Consider the following 22,014-nt stretch of genomic DNA (forward strand, 5'->3'; position numbering starts at 1 on the left):
CTTGAACTGAGGCGCTAAAGCGATCTGTCATGTCACATTTTCTGACGCCAAAACGGTATTGTCTGAATTTTGTAATAAAATAGACAGAACTTGAGAGCTGAGAATTTTAAATGCAATTTATATAGATCAGTGAGTGGTGGCATATTACAGCTGGAATATCCTAACTTTTTGAAACAAAACAATGAAGTAGCCTAACGTTACGTGTATCATTACATTTCTGTCTCACCTCAGCAGTCAAGTCCGCCCTGCTGACGTCTTCACTTAAGTCTTTTGCCTTCCAGCAGGCACGTGCACAGGTAGGGCTCAACCTGTGCAGAGCACATGCCCTTTTTGCCCTTACACTCCGAAGTGCCCTTTTTTTGGTGGTGTTTTTTAAAAAAATTTTATCAATGCTATTGGTCACCCTTTACATCTGTCTGTCTGTTTTAAAAATATTTAGCAAATGAAAGTTCTTAAAACGAGCTTGTGTAAATCTAATTCGATTCTCAAGCTGTCAGTAAGCTGATAACTCCGCCCCCTCTATATCCATTGAATCAACTGAAGTTCCACAGCAGCTGCACAGTAGACAACAGCTGAGCTGAACAAAGTTTTGCGAAGGGTAAATAAATATCTTGTTGTTTGAATAAGTACTACTAAACACTACGTCTATAAAGGCTCGTATTTTATTTATTTGATGTCTGACTGACTCACTGAGACATGTGGGGTGTCGCCTGAGAGAGGGGGCTAGCATTTGCCATCTAGTCATAGCCAATACATAGCCAACACTTAAATGGCCTGTGCATACAGTAGCATTTAATCTTTTATAAAATACGATTTTGGCCAAATGCATTTTACCACAGGAAAAACCGAGCGCTCCGTCTATATAGCTAACGTTACAAAAACTAGTTTGTAACCTGTAGATTAAAGTGTAATGTGATGCCGGCAGCGGCAGGCACCGTCGCCGTTTTAATGACGGACAAAAAAAAATTCACATTTGCACACATTCGCTGGTCAAAAACTATATATTGATAATTAATACAACAACATATAATTTGTTTTTACCATCGGAAAATCATAACATGTGCGCCCCCCGCTGTTTCGTACTGGAACTTACACAAAGCGATGAGTGATCCTCGTCACCTAGATAACATTTATAAAATATATTTCTAAGATATTTCTTCTTTGATTTATGATTGCTGATACACTTAATTTATTAACATTTAGGCTAATCATGTTTTGGTATACTCTCCGTTTGTCCTCACATGTATAAAATGTAGTAAAACATGGTAGGCGGATACATGTTGGATATGTTATAGTAACGGTATGGCTATAGTTTCTTATAATCTGGAATTGAGTTGGACATAATTAAATTATATTTCAAAAAAGTTTGTCAAAAATACTTGACTCATTGCTCACCTTCCCCTCTTCTCAATGTCATTCATAATCATGTTAACCAAATAATACAAATTAGCTTATAAAACCAAACAGAATAGCTAAAAAAGAGAATATATATATATATTTTTTTTTCTTTGCAAAGTTCATAAAAAAGTGCATAAAGTTCAATAAAAAAAGATTTTGGTTTCTGTTTGGTGTTATAAGCTAATTTGTATTATTTGTTTAACATGTTTATGTATGAGTCAAGTATTTTTTTTCGCTATAAATGCAATTTAAAAAAAGAGGGAGTACACAAGAGCTGTTGTAATTAGGTTTAAATAAGCCCTTAAAACCCTGTTTATCTATATTATCTAATTATCTAATATTATTATTATGGTTGTTATTAATCGTGAATAAATCTAAAGCTTTTGAGACTATTATTTTGTGTTAATGAATTTGTCATGAAGATGTGGCCATTTCTTCCTGTTATGCAGGCTTACTAAATAATCTTGATATAAAAAAGGGAGGGGGGTGCCCTTTTTCAGTTTCAGCACATGCCCCTCAAAAGGTCTGTGCACGGCCCTGCCTTCCAGCAAATAATTTATTTATCTTGACACATTTGGTGGCATCTGCCTCAAGTGCTTGTCGTTTTCTCTCTCTCAACCTTCGGCCCCTCATTTACGCTTAGATATTTTATTATTTAACATATTGAATTTCATCGCAGTTGTAATGGGCCGCTTTTCAAGGCTATAACTTGATTCTGATTGGCCAATGAGCAGTGAACACGTCACGTCTCGCAGCTCGCATCAGTATCATGCGCACGCGTCGTTTTATCTGTTCTTTATACTGCTTTTTGTAATGTTTTAAATAAATTATTGTGACTAACGTAAAAAAAAAAAAAAAGCATCTTGCAGCTTCATGAAAGAGACACGTAAGGCCGGAATTGGACTGTACAACAATATACTTACGAATATATTTGCGATAAATAATGATTTAAAAACAAAATACATAACGCACCGGCCCAACCAGACCGCGGCCCACCGGGAATCTCCCGGTAGTCCCGATGGCCAGTACATGCCTGAGAGCAGTAATGGAGATTTAATTGTGTTATATTTGATTGTGAGACTGAAAAGATTGGTTGAACGGTCAGTCTGGTTGTTGAGTACGGTGTTTAATTGCACCTATTATTTGTGACAGGGACAAATGCTGACTAGACACATGTGACGTGCTCTCATGTGATTAGGTGGATGCTTGTTTTAAATCAGTAAGCAATAAATAACAAAATGATACTTTTAAGGATACGTATAAGTTAGGATGAATGCTCAGATCATATGTTTTTATGATACATAATCAAAATTTTGTATGTGACAGGTCAACACATCTCATATTATTATTAATCACATACAGTACATTGGAATCCGCAGCTCATCTGTCTGAGTCAGATGAAGACATGGTACTGAAGATCAGCAATTCCTGTCATCCAGAATCTGTGTTAATGGGTCATGCTGTAACATTTGCTTGTTGACTGCAAAGACAGAAAACTGACACTACTGTGTGTCACGTAAACAACAAGAGAATTCAAAATTCACTGAAATGACTACTCATGGATATCTGTAATGAAACAACAACTTGAACTTGTTTATGAGCTTATTCAGATGAACTGAAAAGCCGCAGGTGTTTCAGGTTGTTTGTGTTAGCATCCATAGCCCTGAGATCATGGCTTACCTTACAAACACGCATGCCAGATCACGTATTTCTACCTTTGCCCAGAGGGCTCAAACAGTCAAGAGAGGGAACTGAAGTTATAACCCTTTTTTGAGACTAAGCTAAACAAATGTGTGTCAGTAACAACCAGAAGGAAGATTTACTAAAATATTCCTGGAAAGTCTAAACCTAAAATAGTTAGTATTAAGAAACCAGAATATCATTAGCTATGTGTTGCATGCGACACCCAGACAGTTTAATTCATCTGAACTCTTTCAATGTGACGAGTCAAGCTTGAACACTGGATTGTGGTCAGAACCTGCCGATCAGACTCGCTGCAGGCAGAAGATCTGCCAGGCCTTTGCTTCAGAACCTGTCAAAGAACATTTTTGTCATTTCCCCTGAATGGCATTCAAGTTTTGTTTATGCTGTAAAGTGTTTTTATGAAGTCTGGAATGTCATTTGGACTGAGTCTGGAGCTTTAATCGCTTTATTTATTTAAATGCTGTATGTTCTCTGGAAAAAAAGAATGCATACAAATTTCTGCACCTCCCTTGTATTTTTAGCAGTGAAAGGAAATAATCTTTAATCATTAATCATTCGATCTTTATTTTTATAATGGGACACAGAAATGTTGTAGAAGTACTTTTTTCTGTTCTGGTGAGGTGAGCCATGTCCCACACAAGAGTCATCCTGCAAGTGAAGACAAACAAGGGATGACAAAGGCTATAGCAGTAGCAGACTTGTGCAATTAAGCAAATCGAATCTCAGACTGCTCTCTGGTGGTCACATGTTGCAAAAGGTTCAATTGCGCAATAGTTAACTTGCACAATACCCAGAGAGGATTCTTCTGTCTTTACTGAATACACTCACTGAGCTGGCTCTGACACTGCACTGAATGGAGAAACCTTTTGTTGGGACAGTTTTTATTGGACCTTTATTCCAGGAGGAAGCTAATCTAATCTGTGAACAAACAATCTAATCTGTATTCTGAACCTGAAATTATGACACCACATTCCTCCAAGAAATATGCAATACATTTACTTAATTAATTCATCTCTGTATAACCTTTGCAACATTTAATTGCTCTTTAGCGTTAAAAAATCTATCTATCTATCTATCTATCTATCTATCTATCTATCTATCTATCTATCTATCTATCTATCCATATATATATATATATATATATATATATATATTATTCTAAAATTATATTATCTCACAATTTAGACTTTTTCTACTAAGACTAAATCATGAAATTCTGTAATTTTCCTGAATTGTCTGTATATCTTGTAATTCAGTAATTTTTTTGTGTGTCCACCGCAGAATAATAAAAAAAGTAACTGTCAATTTTTAGCTCATAATTCTGACTATTTTTCTTGAAATAGCAAAATTATTCATCACAATTTTGACTTTTCTTCCCAGAATTGTGAGTTTATATTGTGCAATTCTGAAAAAAAAAATAGATATTTTTTAATTATGAGAAAAAGTCTGAATTCTGTCAGAAAAATAAATAAATTGCATTTGCTTGTTAGGTGTGTTTTGAAGCATGGCTGCTGGTTTAAGATGGTTATGAGCTGGATTAAGATGGTAATGGGCTGGTCCTAAGCAACTGACTCCTGCTTAGCACCAGCACATGACCTGATAACCAGCTAAGGACTAGCTCAAACAAGCAGCCATGCTTCAAAAACATACCTACCCAGCATATGCTGGTTTTTCCACAGGGTTGCGAGATTGCAATTAGAAACAAGCTTCCCTAAAAATGTGACCTGGACATGTTCTTATCTGGTTACATTGAGAGGATTTAGTGGTGAAACGTCTTTTAATTGGATTGAAAAACAGACAATACAAAATCTTATACAGTCCCTTATGATCTGTTGCACTGATACGTTACTTGTCCTTAACTATAGTAACAATTGATTTTCTTTTCTGCAGGAGTTTTGATCAGATGAGCATCCAAACAGCAGATTATGTGATGACCGACACCTGTCCTACCCCTGTCCGCTCTCTGTCTAGTTCCACCCTAAGCCTGGATCTCACATCACTTCAAGATCCATCTTCTCCAAAACGCAAACACAGGAAGGTAGGTGGAAATATTCTGATACGGGTAGCTCTGGGTGATGTCTTTCCATGCTTACATAAAATACAGATATTAAAATTCACTTTACTTTGATATTTCCTGTTAAAAACATACTGATCTTAATTACATCACTGAAGTTTACCATAAGGAAGAGAATGTAGACTGGATTTCCGATGCAGAGAATAGTTTGCTTTAGCCTTGGGCAGCTGCTAGTCTACTTTCATCAGAGAATCACATTACAGCAGTCACAGCTCTCTGTACAACAAGGAAAATACTATCAGATGCTAAATCTGTCTGAAATGTTTTCCTTGTTTTATGTGGTCCTTTTTTTTTAATTCTGCACAGATGTTTTTGTAAAAAAGACTCATAAACCGAGAATACAGTAAACAGTTTCTTCAGCTTTAGTTTCTCCAGTTATTAGCCTCTGTGTTGTTAGCTCCTTAATGAGCCTACAGAGGGCAGCACAGGCTGAACAACTGAGTGAACAACAGCTCACAAAAATACAAGTCTATAGTAGCCTACTACAGTCTTTACCACGGTAAACAGAACATTAATACTCTAGATCTGTAATATGTATGGATATCAAATGCTCATGAAAATGTGGATATTAATAAGATTTAAACATTATATATAATAATACAGTATATTAAACATATATTAATATGTATTGAAGAGTATATGGGCCAAGCAATAATAAAATAATTAAATAAAACCTACTCAAAATTAAAGTCATTATAAAGCAAGATTAAACTCGTTACATTACAAACACTTTTTTCACACGAGAAAAGTCAGTCCAAATTAAATGTTGAGAATAAGCTTATTAAATTAAGAGATAAAGATTGTTGTGTTTCGAGAAAAAAATCATTATATTTCGAGAAAAAAAGTCAAAATAAAATGTTGAGAATAAACTCAATAAAAAATTACAAGAATAAAGACGCTGATTAACACTGTCCAATAAGAGAAAATGAAAATGAACAAGAGTGTGTTTGCTTATTTTTTCTTGAAATTTTACATGTTTTTTTCTACAAACACAGTGACTTTTTTCTCCTAATTTAATGAGTTTATTCTCAACATTTTAATTAGAAATTTTGCTTGAAAATGTAAGAAAATTATCCTCTTTCGTTGTTGTGCCCAATTTTGACCCCCGGCGAAATTATTACTCACCTCGTTCAAGTCGCTACCTGATTGCCTAATACTAACCCCACCCCTAATCCTACCCTCTCCCCCACACCTACTCCTAAACCTACCAACTGATGGTTTTCATGTGACGTCACACAGGAACGCACCCCCACATGTTGACCTCAATTGACCGCCAGTTATTTTTATGAGGTTTGCATTTAGTAGTAAGTGATATTTAAAGGCCAAATTTGGTTTACACCTTATTGATGATGCATAGTTTGTGTAAAATTAAATATTTTCCATAGAGAACCATTATAAAGAAGACACTTAACCATTAAGCGCATTGCATTCCAGGCTCATCCGCTTGCCTTTATGAAGCACACATCATCAATAAAGTGTTTGATCTTTTAGTATCACCATTTTAAAGGCACTTTAAGTGTTTCACATTAAACATTTTAGAATGTGCCACTGTGTTTAGTAATTGAAATATTGCTGTGGGTGATTTGGATTGCTAATGGCCCAAAACTTGCTTTTTGTTCACATATCTTTGTTTTATTGTTTCGAGAGATGATCTAAATATTTTTGGATTGGAACAGATAGAAAATAAACAGTCTTGTGCGGTAGTTCTATGGATATTTTGTATGCCAGATCTTCGAGCTGGTCACTTGGAATCCGTGCTCTACATTTAACCCATCCAAAGTGCACACACAACATTGAACACACCCGGAGCAGTGGGCATAATTTATGCTGCGGTACCTGGTGAGCAGTTGGGGGTTCGGTGCCTTGCTCAAGGGCACCTCAGTTATGATATTGAAGGCGGGAGAGAGCACTGTACATTCACTCCTCCCACCTACAGTTCCTGCAAGCCCTAGACCTAAACTCGCAACCTTTTGGATTATAAGTCTGACTCTCTAACCATTAGGCCATGACTTGTAACAATGCAACAATGTAACAGGGATCTTAAATGTACACTTTTTCTTGTACAAATATTAAATTTTTTGAAGTCGGTTTTCCGAACATGCATTAGCTACTGATAAACAGATATATACGCCCTAGATTTTATATTTCTGTGGCCATTTATGCATAGTCCACTTTTAGTTCTTTTAGTCACATTGCTCATTACCAATAGATCTAAGATGCTGATTGTCTCTTTATCAAAGACTTCCATAACAACAGTTGAAAATATAATTAAACTATTCAGGCTGACCTTCTGAGTTGACAGAAAACTAAAGTCAAAGTCCCACAATAGTGAAGTCAAACAAAGACCTCAATGGCAGTCTTAAGGAGTGCTGGCCTTGCTGTTGTCCATAACAAAGAGAACTTCAAGGTTTTATTCCTCTATGTATAGCCATGTGATGCCAAACAAAGAACACACCTTCCCTTTTTAAAAGTTATTAGCAATAACTTATGGTAACTGCTTATGATTTATGTTTAATGCTATTTAGAAGAACATTTTCATCCTATACTTTACTGAATGAATATTAATTCAGTATTATTCTTCAGTCTCATACTCAAGGCTCAGTGCGTGTAGAGCAAGACTGTGATCAAACAAACTGTGAAGTTCACTGGTCATATGTAACAATGTAATTTTATTTTTAGGGGTTCAAGTGTGTAGCACTGAAACCCTATTGTAATTGTTAGAATGGCCAAGGATCCGCACGTAAAACTAATCATGTAGACCAAACTGTAAGTCATAGAGACTTGAAACTTGGAGGGACATATTTTTTGAAAACTCTCAATCTGAGTTAACATGAAAAATAAAATTTGGAGCTTGGCCACTTGGTGGCGCTATAAGAGGAAAAAAAACATTAAAATGACTGCGCACCCCATTTGTTTATATATTGTATATATTTGGGGTGGAGCAGTTCAACTTTTTCACGGTTCGGTTTGTTTCACGGTTTTAGAGTCACCGTCTTGGTACGGTTCGGTATGTGCTATGTTTTTGAAAAACTAGCTATACTTTCAAAAAATGTTTTTTATCATATATTATTAAGAATATTATAACTACAAGTAGCAGCACAAATAAATACAATAAGGTAAAGATATAAAATAGAAACAGAAGCTACAGAAACGTTTAAATCAAGAGCAGTGAGTGATTTCTTTGTTGTTGCATGCTGTTCGAATAAAGACTGTCACTTCCAGTGCTCTGATGCAGTAGGCCTACGCTCAGCCGGCTTTGTCTCCTGTAGGATACTTACCAAGACGGGGATTTTGACATTATTTTTGTGTCCATTTAAACACAATACTTTAGAGAGGGAGATTAATATTTGCGCGCGTTCTGAGGCTCGGGAATTGCGCGCGGATGAGCGCACTCACAAATATTCTCACTGCGCGCACGAGCTTGAGTCATTCGGCTCTTAAATGTTTAAACTGGCAAAGTTTAAATGAGTTTAGTTTAACCACAGATTTCAACGATCACCAGCCGGGAAATAGGGGAATTAATGACTGGTCATATTCCAGCACACAGCATTCGCATTGAACAAGAGTGAATGGTTTTTCCACTTGTTTTTTTTTCTTTCTTTTTTTTCTTCATCGCTGATGTTGTTGTAAGGTCTGGGAAGCCCGAATGTGCATCCATCAACAGAAATATTAGGTGAACCCTGTTTGTTTTACGTGTTATTTATAGCGAACCATATTACAGGTTTGTCAGATTTAGGATGATCCGCAGTCCCAGCGCGTGCCGACCCATGAGAAGAACGGTTCGATTTTCTTCAGTGAACCGTCCCACCCCTAATATATAGCCTATATTATATATATACAAGTGAAAGATGGAAGTTGACTGCAATACAAATCAGTAAAGTAATTCTGTTTTTATAGGTATTTTTTAATATTAAAACTTAAGATATTTTTGTCTACAAATGACCTTCTAATTTATCATCTAATCTGACATGGCATAATAAAGATGTTGCATTATTTGCTCTTATTAATGCCCAGTAGTCTGTTGAGAGAGGCATGCTGGTAAGAGAGGAAGGGTGTGGCGTTTGGCTGGATGTGCTCGATTTTCATACTTTGACAGGGGATGAATAATGCTGTTTATCTTTGAGTTGCACAACACAGCTCTAAAGGGAGCTCGCTTGCATGTGGCATAACCTGCAATGTTCATGAAACGGTGCCACCAAAGTAAACAGAACATGATTTCGACTTCAAAAAGTTTTGCCATTTTTCCGGCTCATGCAGTGTGCGACTGAACAGCGATTGAATGACAGACAGTCGGAATATCGATTGTAATCGAGGACCGAGCTGGATTAATACCCGCTGGATATGTGTTTCTTCTGTTTTTATGGCTGACAACTTTGGATTGCTTGCAATGATTTCTGCGTCCTGATGTCGGTACATGTGTAAAACAAAACAAAAAAGAGAAAGAGAGACAAACTCGATCCTTATTTCAAGCTGAATAAAATGGTAAGGACAAAGCTATTTCGTTTAAAGCCAATACTATGTTAAGGGAAAGTATCTGTGTTTGTATTCGCTGTTTTATGGCGCTTTGCAGAGTGGTTTTGACCACCAAAATATAGTGAGCTGCCTATCGAAGCCTATACAAGCACGTTTAGGAATCTCAGATACGCGCTCAATTTTTGCCCGAATGTGCTGTTTGAATCTTAATCCGAGCTGAGCTGAATTGGACATTTATGATTATGATGCCCAAATTGGACATTTATGTTTATGATGCCCAAAATGCTGTAGGCAGCACTCAGACAGTAAAAGATTTTAAAACACCAATTTCAAAATGAGTTCTTCTATTCAATTAAAATGAAATATGGGCCGGAATTCGGATGCCCTCTTACATTTAATTACTTAAAATTACTTGAGTTCAGCTATTAAATGCCTATTTGATTATTCTTCTCTTTCAGTCATGCCAATTTATTGAGTAAAATAAAGTTTTGTGTTGTCATGAATATTATGTTGATGTGCTTCCTCTTGTTCTCGGGTGACTGTATGTTCTTGCACTTATTCTCTGAGTGCTCTCCAAGTCTGAGTTGGTCTCATTCAGCTTTTGAAATTATAAAGAGGATGTTTTGTGACTTGTCTCAAATTGTCCTGAGACATTACATCATTTCTCAAATGACTGTGTGTGACTATCTTATGCTGAATCCCTTAATACGGTAAACTAATGTTATGCAGTTTATTTTTAATTAAGAGTAAAATCATGAATAACTGAACTTGAAGCAGTAAAGTATGATAAGCTGTGTGCATTGTGCAGTATAGATAGTCATCCAGGAAATTCTGCTCCCACGTGGGGGGAAACAACCTCAGTCTAAATCAGTTACCATAGATACTGTTTCTATTGAGGAAATGAAGATAAACAACCAATAGTGAAGCTGAATAAAGAAGCAAAAGAAGTGAATATGAAAATTCTGGAAACACAAATAATGCAGTGACTCTTTGCTTTGAATATTTTTAATAAAAAAATGTGATGACTGAAATACAGAAAGACACTGCACTCTCATTTTTTGTATATTGCCCTCCTGTTTTATTTTACCATTATAATTTAATATAATTTAGCCAGTGGAACTAAAACATTTAATTTCTGACTCAAGTCTCCAACCCCTCTCGCATGGCCACAAGTGCTCCAGTTTAATAATAGTTTCATATCTGAGATCTGTATTTATTTAGATGTTCTTACCTGTTTTTCCCTTTCTTGTTGTACCAGAGTTCTGAGGAGAAGAGTGGGGTTCTCAATCGTATTGGAAGCTTTTTTAGTCGGAAGAAAAAAAACAGAACCGCATCAGATGACAATGATGAAAATTTGTCATCGGAGGCAAACAGCTCAACCAAGTATTCAAGATCAGAACACAAAGAGATCGAAGATTCAGTGTTTGGGCCGGGGAATAGAAGTCCCAGTGTGTGTAGTGTAGCCTCTATTGTTGCAGATGGAGGAGACTTGCCTTTTGCTGACAGTGACAGTAGTGGACGAGCGAGTGTAAAAGAGGTGGAAGTGATCAAGGTGAGCAGGGTTGCTACTTCCAGCGACAAGAGGACTGAGAATCTGGTGAAGGAGGTGAACAAGAAGCTCAAGGTGTACCTGGAAGAAACAACAGATTCAACAATAAAGAAAAGTGCAGACGTACCTATACACACCCCTGACACGCCAAAGTCCACCCCGGTCTCAGGCAGAACGGAGACTAAAAAGACAGTTTTGAAAACCACCGTCACAGGTGGTGGGAATTACACCGCATTGGTTGGGGTGACTCTGGGATCACAGTCCAGAAATTCATCGTCCTCTGATATTCAGCCTGGAGAACCAGGAGAAACAGACATAGAGAAAAAAAACAGCGCCAAACGAAGCAATCAAGAAAGCAATAATAAGCTTCTCGCCCCAATGAACACCACTTCACCTGAGGCAGAGGAGAGGTCAGTGCAAGCATCTCCCTCACCTGGTCAAGTACACAAAGCCCTGTGGGTGGAAACTCACGTGACAGAGCAGGAGAGTGAGAGCTCCATCACTGACTCACTTTCTAATACAGAACCTGCTCTGGCCAGCCCAGCCGAGAGTTATTCTGCCCCCAGTGCAGCTACTAGCAAAACTTCTGCTCCTTCTCAAGCTGCAGAGCCATCCATCTTCACCTTTAATGCTGCAAAAGACAGCATTGAACCACCAGAGGAGGAAACTCAAGACAGCCTCATTCCTAAACACCTGCATGCTGAGAGCAATGAAGAGAAGCGCAGAAGCTTGAAACGGTCAAACAGTGAGAAAGCTTTTGCTGAAAGAGTGCTTGTTGGTTCTCAGTCAAGCCTAGAGGGGGAAGAACAAGCTGAAACAGAGGCACAAAATGAGACTAACTTGGATATAACGCAGAATGTACAGCAGGTTAAGGTGAAAATGTAAGTATTCTTGTGTTGTGTGTGTGTGTGTGTCTGTGTTGGGTTACTGAGCAGCGAGTCCTTTGTTCAGACTGCAATGTGATACTTGGATTCCCATGATTTTGAGTACGAGATGAACAATGACTCGTAGATCTTTCCATAGATTTAGATTTTTGTGTGTGTGTGTGTGTGTGTGTGTGTGTGTGTGTGTGTGTATATATATATATATATATATATATATATATATATAAGCTACCAGTACTTGGTTTAAAAACCATGGTATCCTTGTTCTTAATTGGCTGGCAAACTCGCCTCACCTTAACCCCATAGAAAATCTATGGGGTATTGTGAAGAGGAAGATGCGATATGTCAGACCCAACAATGCAGAGGAGCTGAAGGCCACTATCAGAGCAACCTGGGCTCTCATAACACCTGAGCAGTGCCACAGACTAATCGACTCCATGCCATGCCGCATTGCTGCAGTAATTCAGGCAAAAGGAGCCCCAACTGAGTATTGAGTGCTGTACATGCTGATATGTTCCATGTTCATAATTTTCAGTCGGCCAAGATTTGTAATAAAAATTGTATTTCATTGTATTAGTCTTAAGTAATATTCAAATTTTCTGAGTGAATTTGGGAATTTCCTTAGTTGTCAGTTATAATCATCAAAATTAAAAGAAATAAACATTTGAAATATATCAGTATGTGTGTAATGAATGAATATAATAAACAAGTTTCACTTTTTGAATGGAATTAGTGAAATAAATCAATTTTTGGATGATATTCTAATTATATGTCCAGCACCTATACAGGGCTGGACTGGGAAAAAAACAGGGCCCTGGCATTTTTGCTCACACCTGCCCCCCACAATCAGTCGGACATAACCTAGCAGTACTCCATCCTTGCGGCCCCTGTAGATATGCATTTCTACTGTTCCATTCCCAAAAGAACTAAGTGCCATGTACCAGTGTACTCACTGGTGATCAAAGGTGCTCTCCTCCTCTGCTAACTCAATCTGGCTTGACTATACATACGGACAGAGAGAGAGAGATGATTACAATTATTAGGAAGAGTTATTAAAAGTACACTTAACAAACTATGCAAAATCGCTTTCATAATCGCAGACGATATACAGGCTGTATATTCATGTTTCCTTACACCAGCTGAATCAACTTTAAACACTTAATGTCTTATTAATAATGCATCACTGTATAAAGTCTGCTTTTGTATATGTGTACACTCAAAAAAACAAAACAAAAATAAAGAAAACAAATAGGATGTCACTTTTTGCCATTTGGGTTTCTTTCTGTGCACAAATTAAGCTTGTCACAATAATGGACTGAAACTCAGCATATATAGGCTATGTTACGTGCCCCCCCCCCCTTGTTTATCTGTTAACTAAATCAAATATATTTCAAGAATGTGTTCCTTGTATGTATATGTTTACTGCAGATTATATATATTAAATATAATATAATGATTTTAATATTTTCACATGTAGGTGGGATTTTTTGGGGGATTTGTACTAATGTCTTTTCAAAATAAGTTTGTGATTCACTAACCGCTGAGTGTACGTTGCCATCCAGGCTTCAGTGTCATATGATCCTTCAGAAATCATTCTAATAGTCTAATTTGGTGTTCAGTAAACATTTCAATAGTGTTGAAAACTTTATTGTGCTTTTTAATATTTACCGTAATATTTTTATTTTATAAATATAATATTTAATATATTTTTGTGGAAATAAATGAGTGTTACATAATGTTGTAAAAGTGCTGTCTCAATGTAATATGATTTGATTTGATTATCTCGTTCATCATGCTTTTATGTCTTTCCATAGATTACCAAACCCCAAAAGTGTGAATGTCAAGCAGTCTAAACGACAGACGAATGAGTCAGTAGAAGATAATGCTGTTTTTGTCCAAGAGCAGCCTCTTGATGAGGATGTAGACTGCTCCTTTGAACCTTCAACGGAAAACAGAGATGCTACAGACCTTGGGAAGGAATTTTATTTACCAGAAATGCCTATTAATAAAGTACCATTGAATACTAAGATGACCAGTGATCAAAACTCATCTGTGCCATCCAAACGTATGGACAGAGCCACCAGTGGACCAAATGTGGCAATTAAAGAAAAGACCCCTTCACCACAACTTGCCCCTAAAACAAAAGCTGTAATGTCTCGCGTTAAAAGTCTAGATGAGGAATCAAAGGTGGATGTGCCTCCAGTACGGAGGATTTCACAGAAGCAGACAGATCAAAAAGAGATTAAATCTCAGACAGAAAAGGACAAATCCATTACACTTAACAAACCAAATGACATCAAGACTGCAATTCCCAAGAAAAAGGTACCAGAGATTCAAACAAAACCAAAGAAAGTACTGGAGGTTGTTACAGTGTATAGTGTTTCTTCAGAAGCTGAAAGACAGATGTCCACCAAACGTCAGAATGAGGCAGCATCAATAAGCCCAGAGCGGAAAATGTCACCGACTTATGATGCCTCCCAAATGACAAAAACTTCTCAGCCCAATAAAGAACAGGTCGATCTTTCAAAGCCTAAAAGAGAAAGAAGTCTAAAACATTCCCTTTCTGCTGATAAATCCCCATCTTCCCCAACTTCAGTGGAGAACTCTAGTTCAACAAAACATAACACTGAATTCAAAGCAATTCAAGATATCCAAAAGTCAAAAACACAACCGAAAGTTGCAACTGAGAGAAGTCCAACATCAAAGAGTAGTTTTTCTTATACAAAAAGTAAAGTCAAATCAGGTGACATTGGCAACAAAACCGAGGAAAAACCTTCTTCCTCAGCACTTGGCACGGACCGAAAAGAGCAGAACATTGAAAAGGAGAAGCCAGCGAATGAAACCCAGCCGAGTGGGCCAAAGAGTCCAAAAAAATTCATGACTGATGTGTCACCAACAGGAAGGAAGCTGCCTCAAATGACACCACTGAGCCCTCAAAAACAGTCCTCAGATGGAGAAGTTGCCCACGGAGAGAGTGAGTCACATGAACCAGCCTCACTGCCACTTACCAAGCCAGAGAGAAATGAGTCATCACTGGTTAACGGTCCTGCTACTGATGGCAAATCTTCCAAATGTGATCAAGCCACTGGGAATGCTGTGGCCAGGGTTTCACCAGAGCTCAAATTGGAAAGCCATATTAAGGAGGTGCATGATGATTTACAGTCAGCAAATCCATGTCTCAAAAGTCCCAAAAAACTCAAACCCAAGAAAGATTTTAGGAAGGCGGACCTAACAGCAGCTTCAGATTCAAAAATGGACAAAGGCAAGAAAATGACAAATTTGTCTGTCACAACCACAGCTGCTTTGAAATCTGACAAAGTAGAACATATTTTTACACAATCAGAAGCCATTTCTGAAAGTGAAAACTGTGATGTTGCTGAGACCAAAGTCACACCAGTTGTGTCACTTTCAGAAGACAATGATTTACAAACCAATCGAAAGACAGAATCAAATCTATCAATTTCTAAAGACCCAAATGTGCAAGTTGCGTCAGGTAAACTGCCAGATATTTCTAAGACAGATGAAATTTCCACAAAATCTAAGACGGCTAAACAATCAAATGCCTTTTCTGAAACAAATGGTGAGAAATCTGTATCTTCTAAAACCAAAGTCACACTGGATTTGTCTTCAGAGAAGACCGATTCACACTCAGAAAAGCAGACAGAGTCAGATCTTCCAGATTCATCAAACCTAAATGTCCAGGATATACCAAATAAGCAATCAGTCACAGAAAAGCCACTTACTGAGTTCAAGAAAGAGAAATGTGACCTTTCCAAGGAAAATGAAATTTCCTCAATACATGTGACAGACCATAACACAACCAGTGATCTTAGCACTCAAGGTATTGGCAAACAACTAAAAGCCACTTCTGAAACAAAGGGTGAAAAATCTGGTGCTGTTGAAAACACAGTCAAACTGGATGTGTCGCTTTCAGAAAACAAAAATTTGCAGTCCACAATACCACCGACTGAATCAAATATACCAGATTCATCAGAGTCACATGTCCAGATTATGCCAGATAAGCAGTCAGATGATCACCCAGATAAGGATCTTGAATTCGAGAAAGAGACATGTGCCCTTTCTAAGTTAGATGACATTTCCAAAATAGCCAATAAATCCAAACCATCAAAAGCCACTTTTGAAATAAAGAGTGAAAAATCTGGGGCTTCTGAAACCAAAGGAAAACTGTTGCTTTCACAAAAGAATGATTCACACTCAGAAAAACAACAACTAGAGTCTGATATACCAGTTTCAACAGAGTCACACGTGCAGCTGGCATCTAATGAGCAGCCAGATGTTGTCAAACCGAAGTCCAGTGCTGGATTTGAGAAGAAAGCTGATCTGAGCTTTAAAGGTACAGAGAAGTCTTATAGGGAACAAATTATTCAGGTCATTTCAGAGAACTCGTCTAAGACAACCCAAAAGACTGAGACTAAAGAGCAAAGTGTGGAAAATATTGTTCATTCAGATTTAAAACAACCAAATACTATTCCACAACTAGATGAAAAGGTTACAAGTGAAGAAGGAAGTGGGAAATGCAAAGTATTAGAGAAGCAACCGGTTGAGTCTGGAGACTTGTGTAAAACAATCCCAGAGTGTGTCAAACAGAATGAATTAAATAAATTAAAGCAAGTTGATGAGACACCATTAGCAGTGATCACGGCTCCAGAGGCTGCTTTTAAACCCATTCGAAAAGATGATCAGACTTCAGATCAGCAACTAACCTCAGTTAAAATAACAGATAAACTGACTTCCAAAGTGGACAGAAAGAGTGAAATCCAAGTTAAAAATACAGAGTCCAAACTGAAAGTCAAGAATCTTATGAAGCCTAACGATAAAATACCAGCTAATAACTTACAAAAGCTGAAACCACCAACTGACCAAAATATTCACCAGTTTACTTCTCAGAATCTTCCTTTGGAGCCCAAAGGCTTCTCACAAAATAGCAAGGCACCATCTAGTTGGTTAGACGTGGACCAAAGTTTTGAGAAGAAGAAAACAGAGAGACGTTTGGATTGTTCTGCAAGTGATGACAAACAGCATGACACTTCTAGTGACTTTGATGATTTCATACGTAACATCAAGGAGAACTGTTCCCCTTTCTCTTTACCACCAAGAAAACATGGGCAGAACAAGATGCCATCACCTCCTTTTGCCATGCCTGCCATTAAAGAAGATCACCTTGAGAAGATATTTGACCCAGAACAGTTCCAGTTTGGGACAAAAAAAACTGCAGGACCTAAAGATCCCTCTCCAGCCATGATGATCAAGAAGAAAAATGAAAAGGCAAAAACCAACCCACAGTCCAAACATTGTGAGGAAAGCCTTCTTTATAAAGGTCTCTCGTCTAGACGGGAACAAGACAAAGCCAAAAAGGTCACAGTCACTGAGGAGAAAAATGATGGAGAAAATCAGAACACTGAAGGCTCAGGAAAAATGCCCTCAAGGTTGGAAAAAATGTCAATAATCTCAAACCTTGTGAACTCCGCAAACAGAGCCAGAACTGAGCCAACAGGGGTGGTGCCAACCTTAGGAGATCGGAGAGACATATCGCTGTCCCATGCTATCACCACTGCAAAAGAGGGGCTTGCTGATTTGCCAGATTGTGGCAATGTAAAGGCAGGACCTGTTGATTCAGTTAAGAGCCCAAACACACCTCCACCTCTTCCAACTTTCTCAGAAGTCAAGCTGCCTGACTTTTTGGAAAAAATAATGAATAAAGGCAAAGAAGCTAACACCATGAGCCAGCAAAGGGCTGACACTGGCTCTGTCCCTTCATTGGATTTGAATCTCACTTCCAACCAATTTAATTCAAGCATGGGACTGCAAGGCATATCGGTAGTAACATCCCCATCCAACAGCACTCAGCAGATTCCACTGCCCACACCCAGCACTCTCTCACCAACATACACAGAGGTAAGGAAGATGTTAATACCAAATGTCCATTGTTTTAAAAAATCTCCAATGCATAAGAATTAAGCCCCCAAATTATTTTGTTAACATAAAATGAATCATCTAATTAAAATTTTCTCTCTTACTTAGATTAGATCAGATTACATTCCAGTGAATTGTAAACTTCACATTTATTTAAAAAATCCTTTTCAGTATTAAATGTAATTCTACACTACTCTAGTCATTTGGTTAATCAAATGTAGTCATTCTTGTCGAGGGAAATCTCATGAGCCACCAAAGTACAGTCTTTAAAGATGTTTTTGTACTTTTGAGTACTTCAGTTACACCTTTCACTTAAGTATGTTTTTGGCTAAATTTTGACACCAATATTGTAACTACATTTCATAATACCTTTTACACATTTTACACAAACATTATTTATACAGTAATTGTATTATGTTAGTACAGCATGCGCTTCATACACTAGTGCTTAATGTGTACAAAAGCCTTTATTTATAATTTATATAATTTATAGTCTTGCTTCACTTTTGAAACTGCTTAGGTTGTCTGTACCTGCCAGGTTCAATCATTATCAGTGGAAATTTTGTCAGTCTTTTCTTTAAGACACAAGAGGAATGTTAAGCCCTCTAGGCTTCAGTTTGTTTTTATAGGTACCACTGATCTCAGTACCATAGTGAGCTGTGTTGTATTTAAACCAAATATCCAGTCAGTCTCGCAAAGTAGTTTTTGAAAATGTAATCAATGTTCATGTCAAAAAGTTTATAATGAAAATAGTATTTGAGTATTAACTAATGTTTTTTGATTTCTAGACATCTGGTGTACGAGGCTTCCATAGACGCCCTGGAAAGGTATTGCAAAACTGAGGATACCATTCTGTACAGAGTTGAACATAATAATAATTTACCATACATTTATTTTGTATACATTTTAGTGCAGATAGTTAATTGTTATTTTCCAGTTCATTATCCACTTTTACAGTGCTTGAAATAAGAAAGGAAAAACAGTTGAACACATTTATGGAGAATGTTTCAATATCATTGCTTGCAGATTGTGATATACCAACAACCTAATTTTGAAGGAGAGACATATGAGGTGTTCAGAGACATAGAAGATGCCACCTCCCTAAACCTCTGTCCACTCATCTCCATAAGGGTCATTAGAGGATGGTAAGGACAGTCACTTACTTCCACTTAGAATGTGACTAATCCTGTGATATTTTAAAGTGCAAGGTAGCTAATGTTAATGTTTGTCCTGTTAGCTGGCTGCTGTATGAAAAGCCAGGCTTCCAGGGCCGGTCCATTGCACTGGAGGAGGGGCCATCAGAGATAGCAAATGAGTGGGCGGAGACAGAGCCCAGTGGGGAAATACAGCCAAACGACCAGCTGCTCCCAGCCACACCCATGGTTATTGGCTCTATTAGGCTTGCAGTAAGGGTGAGTCAAAAATCATGAGTCATATACTTCAGTGTTTGACCTCAGTCCTCTGATCAATCAATCAAATTAAACAAACAAAAAAACACTAGCATGCATGCTTTGATCTTTGATAACTTGCTCTAGTATTTTCCTCTCAGGACTACACCACACCAAAAATTGACCTGTTCACAGAGCTGAATGGGAGGGGTCGAATGTCTTCATTCTGCGATGACACCATAGATACCTGTTCATTTGGTATTCCTCAGAATACTGGGTCCATTAAGGTTGACAGTGGAGTGTAAGTGAACTTCTGATGTTTGCACCTTTATGATGATGTTTTACCCCAGTGATGAAATAAATAAATATACACAATTATATATATATATATATATATATATATATATATATATATATATATATATATATATATATAGGATCCTTGAGAAATAATTGTATGAAAATTTAAGAAACTTTTCTTATTATTATCATATTATATCATTATAATTATAATTATTATTATTATTATTTTTATTTAATTTTTTTTCCTTGAAATTGAAATGTTATAAATGTCACTTTTGGACAAAAAATCTTACTGATCCCAAACTTATGATCAGTAGTGCATGGGAGCAAAACTTAGATATCTAGGAGCTAAAATGCGATATGAAGGACATGAGCCTCATGTTTGTCCTCAATGCATGATCAAGTGGAAAGTTTTGAGTTTGTGTTAAGAGGTTCTGAGAGGGAACGAGACTGCGTTTCAGTTGGAATGTTGTTTTCTTGTTGTTGCATGTTGGATGAAGATGACATTTCCAAAATATTTTTTCTGCCTTGGCATGTTTGTTCTTTGCCAAAACTTCATGAAGCAATAAATTACAAAATGAAGGTTATCTTTTACCAGGTTCTAAAATCCTTTTAGATCTATTCTTACTGTAGTTGTGTGTTTGTAGATGGCTGGTCTATAGTGACCCAGGTTTCCAGGGTCTTTTAGCTGTTTTGGAGGAAGGAGTATATACCTGCCCTCAGGACTGGGGCTTTCCCATGCCCTTTGTAGGATCACTGCGGCCCTTGAAAATGGTAATTTCATACCACTCACTTTCACACACTCATTTCATCTCATTCCATCTTTTAACTTCCATCTTTCTGTTCCTCTTTCTTTTTACAGGGTGCAATAAAAGTGGAAAATCCCAATGAAATTAAGGTGCGCTTTACAATTTAAAGACTAATTTTACACATTTATTTGGTGAAAGACATTCTGTACAGCCTGGAATTACAAGTACCTGTTGGTGCAGGTAGTCTGGACCAGATTGAGCTTGCCCAGAGGCGGGGTTTGTCCGTGCCACTGTTTGTTCTTTTTATCCCTGAGCCAGCATTGTGTCTGACTTTGAAACTAAAGATAAATACAGTCAGAACTTTTTCAGTTCATGATTCTTACAGCAGAGGCATATGACCGATAATGCTTTAATTACAATTAAATATCCCTTATATGAAACAGTCAAATGGTTATAACAGACCAGGGAAGTCAGCTTAGTTTGTTGGCTTAGTTTAGTTCCTGGCATTCTTCCTGAACTCATGTCCTGCTGGGCTTTGAGTGCAGTATACAGGACTTGAGTCGGCTCTTTTCTGAGGCTCACCGACACTGGGGGAAGAATTCAGAATCCCACAAGTGTACGCACACATAATGCAGTCAAACACTGAACATGTCATGAATTTTGCCGTATGAAATAAAGCATCTTTTTCATGGAAGTTGTTTATTTAATAATAATTGAAATGTACAAACTTTAATAATAATAATGATGCAGTGCAGAAAATGAATTTCTTGTGACCTCTGTTGCTTTCAGTATTGATTCCCATTTTAGATTTGAATGAAGTTTTAGTGTGTCTCAAAAAATATGTGTGAATGTAGTTGACAGGAAGTTATTCTAAATAGTCAGGAAGCTGTAAAGTGTATTTTTTCTCTATGTGAAATCAGGCGGTACTCTTTGAAAAACCAATGTTCGAAGGGGAGTGCTTAGAGATCGAACGGGATATTTACAAATTTGATGAAGGAGAGGAAGAGAAGAAGGATGAAGAAGATGAAACTGAGAGTCCTGACAGCATCAGGAGAAAGAGGCTGAGTTCTGTCGGCTCACTGAAGATCCTGAGCGGCCTGTGAGTACATATTTTGACAGGACGGCTGACATGGTAGGATTTTGGTTTTTTGGTTTGGTCTCAAAGTCTGCAAAGGCATCCAGACCTTTAACATGTCACTTAATAACTGTAGATCTATACATACCTCTATTTCTTGATGGTTTATTGCCTATAGCTGGGTCCAGCAGTTATTCATGTCATTGTTCTGTTCATATATAGCTGGGTAGGATATTCTGCACCAGACTTCGAGGGTCGCCAGTATCTTCTGGAGGAAGGAGAGTATGCAGACTTCACTGACTGGGGTGGACTAGAAGACAGACTCCTGTCTATACGTCCTATATTAGCAGTATGTACACGGAGACCATTTCTGAATAAAACAGTTCAAGATTATTATTAAATAAACAATTTACAGCATAACCTCCTCACAGCAAGTTATGCTGGGAAGACTTGAAATGAAAAACATTCATAAACTTTGTGTTT

At 37.4% G+C, this 22,014-nt stretch overlaps 1 protein-coding gene across 2 annotated transcripts in view; it reads left to right on the top strand.

Moving 5' to 3' along the window:
* Nucleotides 1–22,014, top strand: part of LOC113095785 (beta/gamma crystallin domain-containing protein 1) — a 47,259-nt gene that overhangs the window by 17,924 nt on the left and 7,321 nt on the right. The window contains exons 2-12 of one of the 2 annotated variants that reach the window (XM_026261161.1): nt 4,993–5,140; nt 10,908–12,079; nt 13,897–17,998; nt 18,805–18,843; nt 19,043–19,161; nt 19,254–19,428; nt 19,566–19,705; nt 20,355–20,481; nt 20,570–20,605; nt 21,377–21,555; nt 21,754–21,880. In XM_026261161.1, coding sequence (XP_026116946.1) covers nt 4,993–5,140; nt 10,908–12,079; nt 13,897–17,998; nt 18,805–18,843; nt 19,043–19,161; nt 19,254–19,428; nt 19,566–19,705; nt 20,355–20,481; nt 20,570–20,605; nt 21,377–21,555; nt 21,754–21,880 — 6,364 coding nt within the window. Of the gene's footprint in view, nt 1–4,992; nt 5,141–9,225; nt 9,659–10,907; nt 12,080–13,896; nt 17,999–18,804; nt 18,844–19,042; nt 19,162–19,253; nt 19,429–19,565; nt 19,706–20,354; nt 20,482–20,569; nt 20,606–21,376; nt 21,556–21,753; nt 21,881–22,014 lie in introns of those variants that run through there. The other variant, XM_026261162.1, reaches the window with a different exon arrangement.

The sequence above is a fragment of the Carassius auratus genome, unplaced genomic scaffold, assembly GCF_003368295.1.
Source record: "Carassius auratus strain Wakin unplaced genomic scaffold, ASM336829v1 scaf_tig00215781, whole genome shotgun sequence".
In the NCBI taxonomy this organism is placed as follows: domain Eukaryota; kingdom Metazoa; phylum Chordata; class Actinopteri; order Cypriniformes; family Cyprinidae; genus Carassius; species Carassius auratus.